The 19516-nt window shown below is 50.2% G+C and overlaps 1 protein-coding gene across 1 annotated transcript; it reads left to right on the top strand.

The window, feature by feature from the left end:
- The first annotated feature begins 2458 nt into the window (after positions 1-2458).
- On the top strand, positions 2459-18436 carry TFRC (transferrin receptor). Its single transcript, XM_064666188.1, has 19 exons — positions 2459-2574; positions 4134-4204; positions 5925-6138; positions 6739-6961; positions 7156-7299; positions 7931-8027; positions 8389-8511; positions 9715-9810; positions 9937-10076; positions 10457-10626; positions 10932-11051; positions 11680-11765; positions 11881-11944; positions 12272-12339; positions 12726-12793; positions 13148-13229; positions 14142-14363; positions 14855-14995; positions 15267-18436. Exons 2-19 carry the CDS (start codon positions 4172-4174, stop codon positions 15507-15509), a joined length of 2334 nt encoding a protein of 777 aa, XP_064522258.1. The 5' UTR covers positions 2459-2574; positions 4134-4171; the 3' UTR covers positions 15510-18436.
- The last annotated feature ends 1080 nt before the right edge of the window (positions 18437-19516 follow it).

Below are 19516 nucleotides of genomic sequence, written 5' to 3'. Positions count from 1 at the left end.
CACATCATGGGGTAGTGCATAAAAGAATGTGGAGTCATTTGAGTTGAGTCAGGGGACTCACAAGCCTCCTAGGAGTTCAGAGGAAACAGGGACAAACATCTCCTAAAATAACCGAGCCAAGACGCAATGAGGAGGAACAGCCTGATGCTCGGACGACAGATCAGAAGTCACTGATCCTACATCCTCTTTCCTCCTCAACCATTTCCCATCTCTGGCTATCTCTGCTCCTTGCAAAGATTTTTGTCTGAGCAGGGCAGCCTTAGCACCTGGGCTCAGCATCACAGCAGTACAGGCACCACTGTGTGAACTACACAGGTGCCAGGCCTGAGGGAGGTGGCATCAGCCACCAAGTGCCAGTAGCCAGCTGACTCTCACTCCCTGCCTGCAAGGTGAAGGGTGCTCCACTGCTCACGGGTACCATGTTGCTTTTGAAGAACCCTCATTTTAATGTATTTCACTGCCAACACCAGCTGGGGTGCAAAAATATCAGAGTTTCTAAAATGTCAGCTTTCTTATCTTTTTCCTGGCAGGTGTAGAAATGGGGAACTGACTACTGAGCACACACGCATTGTGAGAGGGAATGGAAAACACCTGCAGCAAGCGTCTGTCAGGGCAGGTTGGAGCTGGCATAGCGTGGCACACAGCACCTCCCCTGCTACCTGGAAGGGCGGCCCAGCAGATAGATGCCACAGAAAGGAAAAAATCAAACTGCTGTTGCTTTCCTTATGTGCATTGCAGCATTGCTCCAGGGAATGTTCCTCCTCCAGTGGGACCTCGGTGTGGAATTGCTGCTCTGCTCAGCAGCGCTGGTGGGTGGTGATTGCAGCCCTGGCACAGTGTGCCCAGCCAGCGTGCACCAGTAAAGGTGCTACCAGAAGGTGAGGGCTTGGAGGGGGAAGCCCAAGAGGAGCACAAAAAACTGAGCAGAGCTTGGATGGTTTTCTTCAGGTTACAATTTCCTGAGCAGCAGGCCGCATCCAGACCATTACACTGAGAAACTATCAGAGGATCCATCTTGCAGGACTGATCTAAACCCTTTCTGAAGCCTCTTAAGCCTTGGGCTTCCACCGAGGCACCCACCAGCAGCATGTCCCACAGGGCAGTCACACGCCAAGTGACAACAGTTTTCCCCTCCATGACTGGCATCATCACACTGGTGAGGGATAGAGCTGGAGAAGAGAGAGCCTGGTCACTGGAGCCTGGCTCAAACCTCCTCTGGTAAGCAGAACTGACAGGTCTACCAGCATGTCTTGCCTGAGAGATGCTTTAGAGGCTTGTCTCAAGACAGCTGCAGAGAATTTCAGGTCTAGTTAATCCCCCCTTTATCAGCACAGGAATGTATTGCTTTTCACAAAACATAATCCTCTTTGCAATCATGTGTTCTGCAAAACTACGAACTTTCTGCTCCCATCCTTCTTTCCCGGGAGAGGATTTGAGGCAATAATCCAGGCCTACTGATTTATTTTTTTAATGAGCAAGGGACAAATGAGCACAGCACTGCTGAACATGCGCACACTCAAACCTTGAAGCGTTCCCTGTTCCTGGCATGCTTTTGAGGGATGCCCTGAGCTGAAGGATGGAGGCTGGAAGCAGCGACCTTCTCTCATGCTGGGCCACAGGCAGCCCATGGCCTGACATGGGCTGTTCATGCTTCTTGTGTTTATGCACTACAGGGTCTGAAACTCATAACGCATTTCACACTTCCCATAGTGCAAATAAAATAGCAATCTGGGTAGCCCAATACAAAGGAAAGGCACCCTGGTGTCTCTGCTCATTCAGACCTAAAAAGGCAGCCCTGAGCGTGCATGACTTTCTGGGACCTGAAGATGCTCAGAGCTTCCCAAGCCAGAGCAAGTCCTGTGTCTGGTTTGCACCACCCAGGGGAGGAAAATATTTTTCCTGCCCTTATCCCTCAAAATGCTGAGAGGGTGGGAATGAGGCCAAATCGTGACCTGGTCCTTCTTTTGGCTGCCGTACAAGCACCCCTTCCCACGAAGAGGTGTTAACCTCAACTCCCGCCCCGCACGGCGGGTGGTCGCTTCGCTTCCAGCCTTTCCCGTGGGGAAGCCGGGACTCAGCGGTGTGAACCAAGTGAAATACATCCACTGGGCAAGCGGCTCCTCCGCTGCACCGAGGGCATCCAAAGGCAATTTATAGAGAGCGCGGCTTCAATCTTTATAAAGAAAGCAGGTTGTAAAGAGGTGGGGGTCAGTCTCTTCTACCTCGCCTACAGGGAGGGGATGACAAAGCCGAGAAAGCTGACACAAGTGAAATTCAGAGTAGATATTAGAAATTTTTTTTTCACTGTTCAGGTTGTCAGGCATTGGAACAGGTTGCCCAGGCAGGTGGGGAAGTCACCTTCACCGAAGGTGCTTTATCGCTGTACTACAACCCCGGTTCAATCTTGCGGCGGACGTGCGCGGGGGGCGGGCCGAGAGCGGCGGGCGCTGCCGGGATATGGGGAGGGCGGTCGCTTTGCTGCCGGGATTGGCCGATCGGCGGGGGCGCGCAGGCGGGAGGCTCTGCCCCCGCGGTGCCGCAATTCAGCCCCGGCGGGGCGCGGAGCGGCGGCGGGTGAGCGCGGGCGCGGGACGGCGGGGACGGAGCGGCGGGAGCGGGCGCGGGAGCAGGAGCGGGCGGGTGAAATGCGAGGAGGGAAGGAGGGAGGGAGGCGGCGCGCAGGGGCCGCCCCGGCGGCGCTGCCGCAGCAGCAGGAGCAGCAGCAGCCGCAGCCCGGGGCGGGCGGCACGTGGTGCCGGCGCATGCGGCAGCGCCGCTGACCTTGATGGGCAGAGCGGCCCCGCCGCCGCCGCGGCCCCGCACGTCTCCCGCGCCGGGCACGGGCGAGACGTGCCCTCGGCCCGTCTCGTATCGCCCGCGCCGCTTATCTTGGGTCCGCAGCCGGGCCCTGCCCGCGATACCGGGGACGCCCAGGCCCTCGGGGCGGCTGCTGCTGTGCGCCGTTCTCTTCTCTTTTTTTTTTTTTTTTTTTTTTTTCCTCTCCTCTTTACCGTATTTCTGAGGGATTGGGGGCTCGGGGTTATATGCTGTGGGAGCCGCGAGCATCCCTGCCAGTTGAGGTTCCTGGCAGGCCCTTTGAACTTCACTGCCTCTCTGGGTTAGGTTTTAGGAGACCCTCCGTATGCTCAGCCGTGTTGTGTCCTGCCTGCCAGGAGAAAGCCTATGGCCTCAGATTGTCACTGGGAAAAGGCTTCTCGAAACTGTCGGGGTTTCATCTTCATGTGTGTTTGCCCTAAACAAAGGGAGAAAGGAACGGCGGCCATTAATAACCTTTGATCCCAAAATTAAACCTTGCACAGCTCCCAGGTGTAGTGCTAATCCACGTGCACCTGAAGACCAGCTCAAAACCACTTCTTAGCAGCGCTGCTTGAGGGCACACTCAGGTTGCATGCTTCCAGCCTAAACACCTGTCTAGGCACTCACTAACTTACAAAGCTTTTTCAAGCATCTTTTCAGCAATAAATGTTGAAGTAAATCAGTTACAATTTACCTGTTAGATATGTTTGCCATCTACAGAGAAATTAGAATTTTTAAAGTTACCAAGGTGATTTTGGAGAGTTGCTCTCGGCAACTCACGGAGACTGCTCAAGACAGAAATTGCCTTCATTAAATGGTAGAGAACATAGCCATCTAGAAGGGGTGTTGCTATTAGAAGTGTTCTGGTGGGATTGGAGCTTATGCTGCTTTGCTTTATGCCTTGCACCACTTCTGTCTACCAGTCAGACTCTTCCTGTCATTGAGACAGACCCCAGGAACCTTAGATATCTAGAGTCCGTTGTCACAGTTGAGCAAATGCCTCTTTCCAGCACTCCCTGAGTGGAGGTGTCCCTACCATTAATAAGACCCTTGGCTGAACTTAGCCATTTGAGACCCCCCACTATGCCTGGAGTTCAACAGAAAGAGCTGATTTGTTCATTGGAGCTTATATTTGCAGTGGGAACTACTAGGTTGCATTCAAGGTTGATGTAGATTTGCTAACATTGTGACTTACATAGAAGTATACACAGAAAATCCATGGGTAGGCAGTGCACCGTGTCAGTGACTGGCCTTGGATGTGTTACGTAGTGGCAGGGGAACAGCCTGACTTGACTTGTTGTGTTCTGAACTTCTAGGGCTTTGGTCAAGTTGGTGTGCACTCCTCCACAAGGCAATGGACCATGCCAGAGCAGCAATCTCAAACTTGGTAAGACACAGTCCTCCAGTGCCATTTCATCTCCTGGTGAGCTGACAGTACTGCAGAAGAAAGGTTTGACAACGTCCACGTCAGTATCAGAGATGATGATGAATCCAAAGCAGAGTTGGGTGCTGCTGTGTGGGTTGTGAGCTGAATGTCGCTGTAACTAGCTGGCCATGATAAGGAAGTGGTTCAGTGTTGGTGGGGTTACCACTAACTGCTATCATATGTTGGGTCTCTCAAGAAGCTGGTAAGAAAGAGGGGAGGGGCAAACCTTGAACAGTGTTCCAGGAGGAAGTCTGTTCTTCCTTGGGGGCTGGGAATTCAACCACGAGTCCAGCTTTGGAAAGTGACCTGTGCTTTGAAACAAATGTGCAGGAGGAGGTATTTCTGAATTTGCTCATCCAAACCTGCTGGTCTTAGAGAGCTTGGATTATGAAATGACCCTAGGCTAGGATTGGGAATGTGGTGGTTTGCTCTGTGAACAAGTAGGGAGGATATGTGGGGTTGGGGCATGTCCTCTGTGTGAGGACATGCCTCAAGTGTGAGGGAAGCCGAGCAGCTGAGCAGGGAGACTGCTAGGACAGACTGCAGCATTGCCCTATCCAAAATGTGAACAGCCAGCCACTTCCTTGTGGGTAGTGTGAGCCAGAGTGGAACTGCAGGTCTGAAACAACATTGGTTTCTTTTAACCAGCTGAGCAGATGTCTGGTCTCTTCATTTGCAGCTGCTGATGTGTGCTGAGAACTGTGGTTGAGCTGCTGAGGTTGTAACAGGGCTTGGGTGCTCGTCACCAGCTGCTTCTCCAGTACAGTGGGGAGGGGCTGCAGGACTGTTGGTCCCAAAGCTATTCCTCTGGCCTTTTAGCCAGTCTCCTGCCACTCCCCAGCACAACCGTGGCTGCAGGCAATTTCAGCGTCTCTAATGGAAGCTGAGTGGTTCTGCTATGCCTGGAATTGAGTTAATCTGAGTGTCTGCCTTGTGCACAGGCGGCTGTTCTGTGGGGGGTTGGGCTGTGCATTGCACCTGTTTAGAAAAGTGGGCTCCAGACTGGAAGTTCTGCTGGGGCACTGGTAAGCACCTGTCAAATGGTGCCAGGCACTGGTGGGTGCAGGAGGTGTAGCCTCAGCTTTCATGTTAGCTGAGGTAGCGTGATTCCCAAGGGTAATCTCTTTTCAGCCCAGCTGCTTTGTAACACTACCAATAGTGTAATTTAAGAGTAGCCTTAGGCAGTGTAATACAAAATTAGCTAGATGCTGGATGAGAGTATTTATGTCAAAGTGGATGTGGCTCAAACGCACAGTCGTGGAGGGGCTGCCTTCCCTTTCCTCTGTCCTCATCAAAGTGTGAGTTGTACACACTCAAGTCAGATCTGTGCTCTTCTGATTCAGACTGAGAGTTTCTGCTTGAATCAGCCTTTGCCGTGGGGTCACATGGGAAATGCCGGTGCCGTTGGCTGTGTCATATCTGTAACACACTCCAAGCTGGACTCTGATCAGTGTGGATCTGAACTTGTGCAGGGTAAATAGATGCTAAATAGACTCTGGAGACCCTGAGTGGATCTGAGTCTTAACCGCTTTAAACAGCCAAGTTGACTTATTGACAAAATGCTTGCTTGCACTGGAGCATCTGCAGGTGAACAACCTGTGTTTAGGTTGGAGCTGCTGACTGGAAGGACTGTAGGCTGCTGGAGCAAACTCTTCCATGACATGACTCTCTTTCAACACAGTTTGGTGGCGAGCCGATGTCGTACACGCGCTTCAGCATTGCCCGGCAAACAGATGGAGACAACAGCCATGTGGAGATGAAGCTCTCTGCTGATGATGAGGAAGGAGGGGAAATTGGGAGACCAGAGCACCTGCATGCCACCATGCCACCTCCACGGAGGAATGGCAAAAACCTTTGCTTCCTAATCATGGCAGCGGTCCTCCTCCTTCTGATTGGTAAGGAAGGGTGGGAGGCAACTGCATGAAGTGGACGCTGGTATTGAAAGTATCTGAGGCTATTAACATTTGAATTGGTATTGCTTTGGGAGATAATTAAAGAACCAGGATCCAGGCTGCAGCCTCTTGTCACTAAGTATGTCTGGCTCAGCCTTATGGTACAGAAATGTGAAGTTGTTACAGAATTGGCACAAGGAAGTGTGAAGTTTGGCAGTGGAACTTAGCTGAAGGGCAAACTGGTCCTTGTGGAAGTCTTACTGGTTTTCCCTCCATTAACTTTTAATACTTCTGTAGAGATGTGGGTCAGCAGATCAATAAAGCCTTTGGTGCTCGTCTCTTAAGGTTTTAACACTGCCACTGACCTAAAATAAGCATTCTCCTTCCCAAGTACTGCCAAGCACAAGATCGGATTTACAGTGCCCCTTAAAACATGCCAGCTCAGGCAAAATGTCAGGCTGCATATTTCTATCTGTCCTTGGGTAAGCCAGCTTGTCAGAAATGATGTGAGAGCAGAGATGCATCTTAACCCTGATGCTGTGTGGTGTAGGACTGGTTCAGTCATCTCTCTGCAGCACAAAGAAATACCTGTTCTGTCCATAGGGTTTCTGATCGGCTACTTGAGCTACCGTGGACGAATGCAGAACGTTAGCAGGTGTCTGGATGGAAGTGGCAAGTGTGAGATGACTCCTACTGCATCTTACTTATCGGATGATGATGAAACTGAGGAAGAAGAGGTTCCTGGACCACGTGTCTTGTACTGGCCTGACCTCAGAGCCATGTTGTCAGATAAACTGTCAACTGCACAACTTGAGGCGAACCTGAGGTAACAGTTGCAGAAAGCTTAGCTAGAGCTTTGAGAGAGGCACAGCCTGTGAGCAGAACTCAGCTCCTTTGGAGAACAAGGGCCTTACAGGTGATGGAGGGTGGCATGTGTTAAACATGGGCTTAAATGGCTTTGCAGGCTGCAGTGCAGCCTGGTGCTGTAGCTTAAGCTGTGCATATATCTGTTACTTACAGGCAAAGAGAAGGTAAGACATCTTTTGAAGCTGGCAAGGTTGAAGATGAGACCGCTGCCAGCTACATTCATGACCAGTTCACCAGCTTCCGCTTGGATGAGGTGTGGAATGATGAGCACTACATTAAGCTGCAGGATAAAGGCAGGTATGTTAATGAAGAGATGGCATCTCTTTCTTACAGCATGGGTATCTGTAGTCTTGAGCAAATATGTGATTTCTGCTGAAAATGGTGTGAAAATTGTGAGCCAGTTACCACTCTCCAAAGAAGGCCTCCATCTAGCCAAGCAGTAGCTGCTCTTGCCTCTTCTCAGGCTTTCAGAGGGTCTGGTAGCAGCAGATTTTTCCTGGGACAGCTGTTTCCTCAAAGTAGGAGAGAAAACAAACTTGATTGAAAACTCAGCTGAAGGGCAGATTCCCTGTCTCTAAATCTGTTAGCACAGGCGACTCCATCTTGTCATCCAGACAGGTGTTGCACACCTGGCAGTGCCTCCTCTAGTAGCTCAGGAGGTTATCAACAGGCGTTGTGTTGTCTGACAGCTCGTACCCTCATGTTTTACTTGCCCCTTTGTGTCAGGGGGAAATGAATCTGCTGAGAAATCAGCCTTCATTAATGTCTCTGAACAACCCCAGAGATTCTTGCATGGAAGTACTGGGATGAGTGTGCCTGTTTCAGGCTCTGCTGACTTGCTCAGAACTGTTAAGAGTACAGACTGAATATGAGAATTAGTTAAATTCTTGTATGAAAGAGTATAACGCTGTCTCTTTATGTTTAACAGCAGCAACAACCAAGTGTCTACTGAGCAAAATGGTGTTGAAGAGGTACTGGAGAGTCCCAATGCATATGTGGCATACAGCAAGACTGGCACAGTTGTTGTAAGTGACTCCAGGAGGATCCTGGAAATGTTTTTACACATTTACCACGTGGCAATGTCCAAAATATGTCCCTTCATGATACAGAGTGTATAAGCCCTCCCTAGTTAGAAAGCTGGAGGTGGTGAGAGTGGGGTGAGGAGTCTTATGACTTGAGCAAGATGCAGAAGTAACTTTAAACTTCCCTGCTGAGATCCAAACAGGAACCTTGGCAGAAGTGCTGCTCCAAGAGGCATGTTGCATGGGATCAGTTGACGGGCTGAGCTTCAGCTCCCTGCTGTTAACAGGAGTCACTGTTACAGTGACTCTGTAGGCTGTTGCAAGTATCTTACTGCTGCATTTTTAACCTGTGTTTCTGTTCCAGGGCAAACCAGTCCATGTGAACTATGGGCTGAAAGATGATTTTGAGAAGATACGAAATCTGGGTGTTTCAATGAATGGAACTATAGTCATCTTCAGAGCTGGAAAAATAACCCTTGCTGAGAAGGTGAGCAGTCTGTGCCCCAAAGCCTGGCCAAACTTGGCAGCAGGAAGCTATGCTTCCTCCTCTTTGAGACATAAAGGTGTGTCTTCATTAGGTTTGTCCTAATGAATTCTTGTCCCTACAGGTCTAGTCTTGCTTGTCTGCTCTAAGCCTCCACGTGCAGGTCTGGATGCCAGGGCTGAGCAGAGCTTGTTACCGTTCATGGTGCCATTCTTGGCCTCTGGCAGTCTTGCTGGAACAGCCAGGCATCTGGAGTGCTGGAGCTGGGAGGCAGAGGGAGGCAGCCTGGGAGCTACAGGGTGCAGAGCTGCATCACTAGATGCAGCCATAGGGCTGCTAGAAGCAGGATGGCCTTGCCTCCAGAGCACCTCTGGCTGCTGCAGTCAGATACTTTCAAAGCTTGGCTGCAGTGTCTTGCTGACTGTTCACTTGGACCAAGTGATGGTGCTGGCACTGCATGCCCAGCCAGTGGCCTTGCATGTTGGTGTAGTGTTCCCTCTGTAGGGAGCAGAACCGAATATCCAAGCAGCCTGGAGGATCCAAGTGCTTCTGTATGTAAACCTGTTTGAGGTCTGACCCAGAGCTGCCCCTCAGACGGGTGCTCCTGGGGAGGCTGGGGCACAGGACTCGGCCTGTCTGCATGCATCAGACACAGGCAGAGCTGAAAAGTGCTTCCACAGAGGGTGGTTACTGGTTCTCCAATCCCCCCTGTTTTTCAAACTTGTCTAGCCTTGCAAGAGTGTTTGTACCGGTGGCATATCAGAGGCAGCTGGGTTGTAGGTGTATTAAACAGGGACCTGGCTAGGCCATTCTGCCTCCATTTTCCATGGAGCAGCCTCCAGTGGCTGCTTCTCTTGAGACTAACCTCATCTTGGGAAAACAGGTGGAGTATAATCAAAATTAAATAACATCTGTCTTTTAAGCTGTTCAGAGGAGCAAGCATGAGCTGAAGGAATCACAGGGTGAGACACTAACTGTGATGTGTCATAACTGTTCAAGAAGGTGCTAGACACACTCTGCCTGGAGTAGGACTGAGCTGCTGGGACCCAGGTGCCTTGTGTATCTGTCAGTGTCAGGTAGCTGTTAAAATCTGTTGTGAAGTTGGGGATCAAGGAGCACAACCCTTCCCACCATTATTCCATGTACTTGCCTTAACTCTCCTTGCTTGCAGCACAAATATGCAGTAAATGTTTCTCTTTGCTTCAGGTTGCAAATGCCAGAGAGGAAGGAGCAGTTGGTGCTCTGATGTACCTGGACCCCTTTGAATACAAGTACACCGAGAAACTTGTCCCCTTTGCACATGTGAGTAGGCAGCTGGCTCCCTTTTGTTCCCGTGAACCTCTCTTGCTGAGGGTTGCAGCCTGCAGCAGTGTAGATGAAAACTGTTGGGCTCCTCTGAGACTTGAGGACTTTTCTTGCTTTTCACAGGCCCACCTTGGAACTGGAGACCCTTTCACCCCAGGCTTCCCTTCTTTCAACCACACCCAGTTCCCACCAGTGGAATCTTCTGGACTACCTCGCATTCCTGTTCAGACTATCTCTAGCGAAGCAGCAGGCAAGCTGTTCAGGTAACTGATTCTCCTGGCTTACAGGCTGAGCTGCTGGGGCCCTCTTGTAGGCGGGAGGATGGTGTTGAGGTTCAGTGAGCCAGGGAGCTCTCTGCTGCTCTCTGCTGTGTGTGGCAGGGAGTGCGTTCTGCAACTGGCTGGAGAAATGTCACTTTTATCTGTGTCTCGTGTCGTAGACTGAACTTAATCTAGTGTTGGATTCTATTGACCTCTGCATCCTACCCCTCCCTGCATAATTACTGGTGCAGGACTTCAAACTATTTCCTAGGCAGGCCTTGAAACAGGTTGCACCTGCAATTGCAGGTGTCCTTTTTTCACACAATAACTGAATGAGGTCGGAGCTGGACCGTGAGTTCAAAGGATCTCTCTTTTTCCCTCAGCAAAATGGATGGACACACATGCCTTCTGGAGTGGAAATCTGGGATCATGGGATGTAAGGTGACGGTGAGCCCCACAAGCAAGATGACAGTGAAACTGACTGTGAACAACGTTATGGTGGACAGGAAGATTCTGAACATCTTTGGTGCTATCAAGGGATTTGAAGAACCAGGTAACAACAGCTGCCTTGTGGCTGAGTCTTGAGGGGAACTCTTTCTCTTCTGTGATCATCAGAACATGACAGCTGCTCCCAGTCAGACAACCACTTCCTCAGCAGAACCAAGACCTTTCCCTGAGGATCAAAGAGAAAGCTGAACCGTGCTGCCAGGGAAAGGCTAAATGAAAGCACTTGGTGTGCCAGATTCAGGGGTCAGACTGCAGACTCTCTTCCTAGTACAGAAGCCGAAAGCTGCTCCTCTGATAAATGGTGTTTGCAACCTGAAGCTTGGAGCTCAGATCTTGATGTCTCCTTTACAGATCGGTATGTTGTGATCGGAGCCCAGAGAGATTCCTGGGGCCCAGGAGCAGCCAAGGCTGGCGTTGGCACTGCCATCTTGTTGGAACTTGCCCGTGTGATCTCGGACATAGTGAAAAAGGGTAAATATTTTTGAACAAAAGCATGAGGGTGGGAGGTGATGCAGGTCTAGCTCTGCATGTGTTAACACTGGAGAGCCCAGTTGCAAAACAGTGCTTTGGAAGGCATAGGGAATCTGACAAAGCTTCCCAAGAAACTGTTACTTACTTGTCCAATACAGACAACTTGTCTGCAGTGAGCACTTGCTTCCAAGGGACTGCCTCCCTGTACCTGGTATGGTCAAAATGCAAGAATGTCCTTGGATAACACACAATGCAAACCTTAAACTTGAGCTGTCTGTTGGACAGCCGGGCCTGAAGGTGGGAAAACCCTGGAGTGGCTGACCAGCTGGAGCAGTGGGGACTGCATGGTGGCACTTAGTGTGAGTGCACTTGTCTCCAGGGTTAATTTTGGGCTCAGGCAGCTAAATAACAGGGGGGAAATGCAGATAGCATTGTTTTCCTCTGCAGTTATGCAATGGGGGGGGCAGGGTACAGTGTCCACACAGCCACTAGTGTGCACATTTGTCTGCAGCAGCCAGAATGCTTCAGTGCTGTCTCAGGACCAGGCAATTCATCATCCCAGGCCTGCAGTGCTAATCTGCATCTCCATGGGGGAAGGGCAGATATCTCAGTCTCTCTCTCTTTGCAGATGGCTACAAACCAAGGCGCAGCATTATCTTCGCTAGCTGGAGTGCCGGAGAGTTTGGAGCTGTGGGTGCAACTGAGTGGCTGGAGGTACTGTGTGTTTAACAGAATTCTGTGTGATGACTGCACAGTTGTTCCTGTGGATTAAACATCCTGATGTTGTACTGCTACTGCTGATCTTATTAAAATACTTGATTTGTTCTAGGGGTACTCTACCTCGCTGCATGCCAAAGCCTTCACTTACATTAACTTGGACGCTGCAGTCTTAGGTAACCTGCTACTCTTTAAGTTTCTTGAAAGTGAGTGGGACTAGAATAGCTTGAACAGACATCCCTTAACCTCTAGGAATGGGGGCTGTGCCAGAGGCTGATGGTGGGTGGTTGGCTGAAGACTGGTGTGACTCCATTTATTCTGCTGTCATTAAAGCCAGGAGGCTGCTGCAGCCTAAGCCAGAGGAGTCAGCTGTGCTAGGTCCCAGTAGACTGTCCTGTGTCTGTTGAAGATCCTCTGGCAACAAGCTGTAAATCAGGACTGAACAGCTCTAGTAGGAGTGGTTGATTATACCAGCATGTCAAACACTCTTTCATTTTTTGCAGGCTCCAACCACATGAAGATTTCTGCTAGCCCATTGCTGTACTCGTTGCTGGAGAGAACTATGAAGGGGGTGAGTTGAAGGGCTTTGGGCCCATCAAGGTGACTGGTTTTAGGAGGAACTGAAAGCAGACAGAGCTATGCTGGGTCACTTTCCCCAGCAGACACCTTCTGTGGAGAAAGCCCCATTTAGGAGAAAAAGCTGAGATATTCTGGAGGGCCCTGTCTGAAATCAGCTGGGCTCTGGAAACTGCAGTTCAGACATGCAGAATCTAAAATCAGCAAGTGCCACAGTTCAGTGGGAGGTGAACGCCTGTCCCGCATGAACTGTGCCTGTGTGGAGAAAGGTCAGGGGAGCACACCTGACTCTGGCATCTGCACAGCAATGCAAGCTCCAGGATGGAACCTGGAAGCCCAAGCAGAGGTCAGAAAAGTGCAGTGACTGTCATCTCTGTGCAGGTGAAGGACCCAACAAAGGATTCGGGAAGCCTGTATAACAGAGTTGGCTCTGCCTGGATGGATAAAGTGTAAGTATTGTTACCATCTCTCTGGGAAGGCAGATCTCCATAAAGGAGCAAACCAAATGGCTTCTGCTCTTTGTGCTAGAGTGTCATACTGCTGTCTGAGGTGGGCTCTATCTCTCTCTGCTGCCCCAAGGTGCCTGTGGGCAGCCCAGACACCTTTCTGGAGGGCAAGAAGAGCCTTGTACCAAGTCCAGTGGCTGGAAAGGGACAGGCAGCCCTTGGTATTTGGCTGGGACTCCTTCAGTCTTGTCTACAGAGGGTAGTCCGGCTGGCTCAGAGCTTCAGCTGTAGGGCTTCTAGCTTTTCTCCTGGGATGCCCAAATCACTTGGTAACTACTCAGTGCTTATTTTCTGCAGCGTTTCCCTTGATCTGGATAATGCAGCGTTCCCTTTCCTGGCTTACTCAGGAATCCCAGTGGTTTCCTTTGGTTTCTGCAATGTAAGTATTGTGTGCCTGCCTGGTGTACTCATTCCATGCACAGTGATGTAAGGATATCTGCTCTCCAGGATGGCAGAGCACAAGGTGCTGTCCCAAGCTCTCTGTCCATGCAAGAGCCTCTGAGGGGAATGAGGTACAGCCTCTGGACCCAGTGGCTGTGGCAGTACTTGCTGTGAAGGCTGCTCCTGGGACAAGGCTGGCCTACAGTCTCTGTTCCAGAGTCCTGGATGCTTGTGGTTTTTTGGGAGAGGGGGCATTTGCTCTTCTGGAGGCTCAGATGTCAATGATTCAGAAGCTAAAAGCACTAAAAAGGTGTCAAGCTGTTGCTGCATCAGTGAAAGACTGTACTACAGCCTGCTGGTCAGCAAGCAGAGGGCATTGGGGAAGTGATACTGTTGACCAGAGCAAATACTGACTCAGACTGTGTGGGTCTGCTGCTGCAGCAGGGGCTGACACCAGCCTGTTGCTGCAGGTGTGCAGCTGGGAGCCTTTCTAATAGCAGTTCCCTCCCTTATGAATGCTTGGGTTTGTTAGTGTTAAACTTGTTTCACAGAAAAACTTGAGTTATCCTGACAAGAAGGGTTGGAGGGTGCTGCCACCACATATCAGACTGGGTGGTGAGATTTGCCCACCTGCACTTCTGCAGAGGATCTCTGGGGGGGTAAAGATCTGTATGTCTTCAGGTCCAAAAAACTAACAGAACATCCTGCTGATTACTGTAAACTGTGAGGGATGAAATGCAGGAGCTCCATTCCCTTCCCCATGCTTTGATGTTTTGCCACTCCGGTCTCATGTCTTAGCAGCACAGGGCTTTGGCATGTGGTGGAAGTAGCAAGCTACCTGTGGTGGGGGGTGAAAAAATCTAGCTGGAAAAGCATTCTTGGCTAAATTCAACACCTTTTTTTCTTGCAGAAAGATGAGGAATATGCCTTCTTGGGCACTACTGGAGACACCATGATGAACCTGAAGAAGATTGACAAGTTGTATGCTCTTATGCGTGCTGCTGCAGAAGTTGCTGGACAAGTAGCTCTCAGGCTGACCCATGATCATGAGCTCTTCTTGGATTTTGATAGATATAGTGAAGAATTGCTATCATTCCAGGAGAGGTTTTTGTCCTTTGATGAGGAAGTGAAGGTAAGGAGGACTCCGATTTCACTGAATCCCTGTAGATGGTCAGGGGCCATGTGCTAATAAGGCCCCGTGTCAGGGATACAGCAGGGTGGATGTCTTCCCCCTTTGGGCATAGTGTAGCAAAGTGTGACGAGAACTGATGTTCCTATGGAGCAGTGCAGGCAGAGTAGCTGTGGCTACTCTGTGACAGATCCAGCTAATCTGGCTGTGGTGAGCTCTGGAGGAAGTGGATGTGGGGGATTTCTCCTCTGGTTGTCATTCACAGCATAGTGCAGCTTTGCCACTCACTTACACCTCTGCTGAAAGCCTACAAGAAACTGTGGGTGGGGAGTGACCTCAGAAGAGCCTGCCAAGAACTTGCTCTGCTACTTGGTTAAACTGGGGGAAAAAGAAACCCCAAAAAAACCCCAACAACAACAAAAGAAAGAACTTTCTTTTGGTAAGAGAGCAGCAAAAGAAGAAAATCAGGTTTGCTAACAGTTCCTCCCTTGCAGGCACTGGGGCTGACCTTGAACTGGCTGTTTTTTGCCCGTGGTGACTTTCAGCGAGCTGCAGATGCGCTGAGAAGAGACATTGCAAACAGTGACAAGGAAAACAGGATTGTCCGCAGAGCCCTGAACGACAGGATGATGAAGGTGGGTATCTACAACTGGTTTTTCTTTCTTCATGAAGGGAATGCTTGGCTGGGATGGGCCCTTCCCTAAGGGGCCATGGGCACTGTGCAAACTGGTGTCTCTTCCACTTGCTTAGTGTCAACTGGCTGAGTTCTGCACTTGCATTTGAAAGAGGGTCTGGCCCTTACAGAGCTGCTGTGGGAAAGGGCTGACTGGGGATCAGAGGTTGGCAGCTCATGTTCAGGCAGTTTGGGAGGACAGAGCATAACCCTAAATTTGCCCCTCTGCTCAGGTGGAGTATGACTTCCTCTCCCCGTTCCTCTCACCAAAAGATGTTCCCTTTCGCCACATCTTCTTCGGCAAAGGCTCCCACACGCTGCCAAGTCTGCTGGAGAACCTGAAGCAGCTGAGAGACAACAAAGACAGTGTGGATGTGAACACACTGAAAGAGCAGCTGGCGCTGGTGACCTGGACCATTAAAGGGGCTGCCAATGCTTTAGTGGGCGATATCTGGAATACAGACAATGAATTCTAGGCACAGCAAACACCTGGTTAAGGTACAGGATTACCTCTCTAAGGTACAGGAGAGCTGTGTGTGCAGGGGCTTGCTGTGTAGCCTTAGTTCCACCTGTGGCAACACACAAAAACTCCCTGTACCTCAGATTAGGCATTGGCACGATTTTTAAATGGCAGCTTCCTGCAAATTTCCAGTACTTTAGGTATCATGAAACCTAACTGAAAACCCGTGAAACCCAAACGAAACCCACTCCCTAACATGGTATTACCTTTCTGTAGATTTTCTGGTGACAAAGCTTTTTTGACCAAAGCTGAACACAAAATTTAAATCTCACCTTGACAAATTCACAAGAGGCAGTTTTAAGGCAGGTACTAACATTACCATGAAATCTCCTCTGACCAGGCTCCCATCTGACCACAGTCCCCACCAGTCATGTACAGCTGCTTCTAGGGCTTGCTCTCCAGTGTACTTGAGAACCCAGAACTTGGATTCCTCCTGAACTGGTACCTTGAGTGGGGAGGTATATAATTTATTTAGGCTTTTAATTGTTGGCCCCCTAAACCTAGTGACAAAACAGGGAATGGATTCCTCTAAACACTTGTGATGAGGATCCCTTCTCTGGCAGGGAGCTGTAGAGAGCCTGTAGTTCAAAAATTAAACATAGTAATACCCGCAAGTGCTGGATTATCAGCAAGCTCTGAAGTGCCCGGCCTGCCTTTACTCAACAGCAGGGTCCCAATGACATCTTGGAGGCTTGCTTCTGCCAAGGCAGTTATCAATACCCAGGGAGAATGACCCAAAGATTATCCAATGTCCCCTTTATACCCTTAGCTGGCACCTCGGCGAGTCTTGCATCATTGAGAAATGGCTCTAGACTGGCACTTCAGAACTTGCTGCTCAGGGGCCTTGTGTGAAATCGAGTCTCTTGCTGGCCAAACCCTGTTTGACTTGATGTCATTTTGCAAGATGGCTCTTGTTTGGCACTGAGATATTTATTTCTTTATTTATTTATCAGTGACAGTGTTCACTATAAATGTTTTTTTATAGAAGATAATTATCGGAAGCAGTGCCTTCCATAATTATGACAGTTATACTGTCGTTTTTGAATAAAGCAGCATCTGCTATTACAATCAAAACATGATACTGGAACTTTGCATTTAAAATAATCAAAACAGGCCCCTCAAAAAGTTATGGAAAACTAGCAATTAAGCTTTCTGTGGCAAAAACACCCCTCTGAAAAAAACTTGAAGGTGTAGACCTGGTAGTGAGTCTCCAGGTTGTGCTCCAAATTAATCCTTGAAATGCTGAAAACCTGGGTGGAAAACTCAAATACTAGAAATTTGGCTTCTTTGAAGGGTCCGTGCCCCTCCGTGGGCTTTGGACTCCTTGCTGCTCCCCTTTTTGGATGATGTGTGCTCTCGTGGGGAGCACAGCTTCCTTCCTGGCCCCAACCCCAGAAGAGGGACTTGCTGTGTAGCCCTAGTTCCACCTGTGGCGACACACATAAACTCCCTGTACCTCGGATTGGGCATTGGCGCGATTTTTAAATGGCAGCTTCCTGCAAACTTCCAGTACCTAATGTATCATGAAACCTAACTGACATTATCGGGGGCAGTGTCTTCCATAATGTGTAAAGAACAAGGTAGTTTTTGCCTACCACAGTGTTATATCGGAGGCAGTGACCTCCATATGTTGCACTATGGGTGTACGTAATTATCGGGGACAGTGTTTCCCATAATTGTTCTATGCTTAACATGCAATGTCATCTGCGAAGCTTGATGGTTAGTATCTAACATGGATTAATCTCCTGCAGTCCAATTTTTTCACTCTCCTGTGGTGATGCAGATACAAACTTCAATCTGTTATGTACTTAGACTCTGCTTTCCCTATAGGCTGAACTGTTTCAAGTAGCTGTGCTGTCTTGAATTGGCTTCCTGCTTCCAGCTACGGTAGTAGTGCTTGAATATTTAGTGGAAACTAGGCTAGTTAGGCTGTGTGCACTAGTAGTGATGTAGTAGACTTCGTTCAAATCAGTTACAAACACATGAGAAATTAAAGGTGAATGTAGGGCTTGGGGCTGACAGCTGGGTCGTGGGCTCAGGTCACTGCTCTGGATGGGTGCACATAACACTGTCCTGCTGTGGCACTGAGAGAGTGGTGGTATGCCCACATGGGAAGCCTACTCTCCAGTTCTCACTGGAAATTCCAGTCTTGCCCACCTTGGGTGTTGAGTGGAGGGGGGAGATCAGTGGCACCTTTCTCATGGTGCTGCTCTGCTTCCCGATCTGAAGCTGAGCACTGCTGACATGTGATACCTGCTAAATTGTGCTGCCTGTTTCCCAAACAGCCCTGGCTGGCTGTCGCCAGCCCTGTACTCTGCAGTTTGATCTCACATTTAACCCTAAGTTGCAGTTTAGTTTTAACCTAAACTGCACATTGATATGGATTTAAACCTAACCTGAGTGAGTGACCTGAGCCCCAACAGTAGTCCTTGAGGGAAAGAACATTTTTCAGGAATGGGCAAGGACAGGCCCCCAGCCAAGTTACTGAACTCAGTGCTCACCAGTTTGGAGGGCTGGATTTTCATCAATCTCTAGAACCCTGATGCCCAGACTTGTGCAGTTTGTTGCTCTTCCCTGAGTTCTCTTAACTCAACACTTTAACTCTTCTTACAGCCCTGTCTGTGTTAGTGTTTCCTAGTGACACTTCTCTGGATGGCATATAAGAGCTGCTGTCTAGGAGTCCTCACTGTAGTGTTTGCATGCATCTTGATGTCAGACTTAATCTTGTGCTTTATAGCCAGCAGAGAGAGACAAAAGACAAAGCCTGTCTCCGCAGCACAACAGTGACTACAGGGATGTGGGGATATCTTGCTCAGTGCTGGCATCTGACTGCTGTGGGATACTTACCTGTTATTTGCTTCAATAAATATTTTGCATCTTGAACACTCAGCTTCTCTTGTGGGTTCTTGTAAAGCCATGATGATGTTGTGGCCATGGGTGAGCTTGAGCAGCTGGAGGAAGGCTGCTCTCCTGCCCCATCAGGGCTGGTACCCGGCAGCTCCAGTACCACCACAGTGCTGTTTATCTAAGTCCTGCCTCATCCCAGACAACTGGGATAAGGACTCTGGCAATGAGGTGGAGGAGCAACATATACAAGCCCCTGGGCTCCCTACTCCTTTCGTGGCCGTGTCCTGCCTCCTGCCTCCCGGTCATGGCATTGACTCTGAAGAGCCTGCAGTGTTGGGGTGGATGATGTGACGATGAACTGTCAGATTTCCCACTGGCTGTGGCTTTGTAGGTCTCTGCTGGTGAGAAGGTGGCTGGACAGGCCTGTCTGTGACTGTCCCAGGAAGCTGCCCCAATGTGTCCTGCCTTGTCTCTGCCCCTCACCACTCTGGAGCTCCCCTGGACCAAGGTCCAGATTGGTATGTGGATACTGCTTAGAGCCCCAAGAAGCTCTGGGAGAGGAGGAGCTGCCACCTTGGCCCCAGAGGCATCCTCATATGAGACTGCATGAGTTTGGGACTCTGCATTTAAATATGCTCAGTTTCTCTCTCCTGTCTTCCTCCAGCCCTAATGCTGAGATGAACTATTTGGGGTGAGAAGCATCTTCTCCAGGAGACCAGCTCGCCCCTTATGGGCTGTCCCGTCATAGCTCTGGTCCCTCCTCTTCCACCGGGATGATTTACTTGTTGGAAACACGTCGTTTCCCGCAGCTCCTGCCCGCGCCTGGCAGGGCTCCTCTCCCTGCGGTGACTGTGCGAAGCGCCCCGAGAAGCTGGGCCGGGGCTGCGGGAGCCCTTCTGCGGCCGGGCAGCGCCAGCCCCGCCGGGGCAGAGGGAAGGGGGGACAGCCCCCTCCCACTTACCTGGGAGAAGGAATTCGGGCACCGCAGGGCAGCCAGTGTCCTGGGTCCCCGCAGCGGAGCGGTCCCGGGGCCTGGTGCTGTTCCGCGGTGAGTCTGTCCATCCCGGCGACCCGCGGCTCCTCCACCCATCCCCCTGCCCGCCTGTCCTTCTTTCT

This window comes from Pseudopipra pipra, chromosome 10 (genome assembly GCF_036250125.1).
Source record: "Pseudopipra pipra isolate bDixPip1 chromosome 10, bDixPip1.hap1, whole genome shotgun sequence".
Classification (NCBI taxonomy): domain Eukaryota; kingdom Metazoa; phylum Chordata; class Aves; order Passeriformes; family Pipridae; genus Pseudopipra; species Pseudopipra pipra.
The sequence above is the reverse complement of the archived record's forward strand: the minus strand, read 5'-3'. Positions and strand labels throughout refer to the sequence as shown.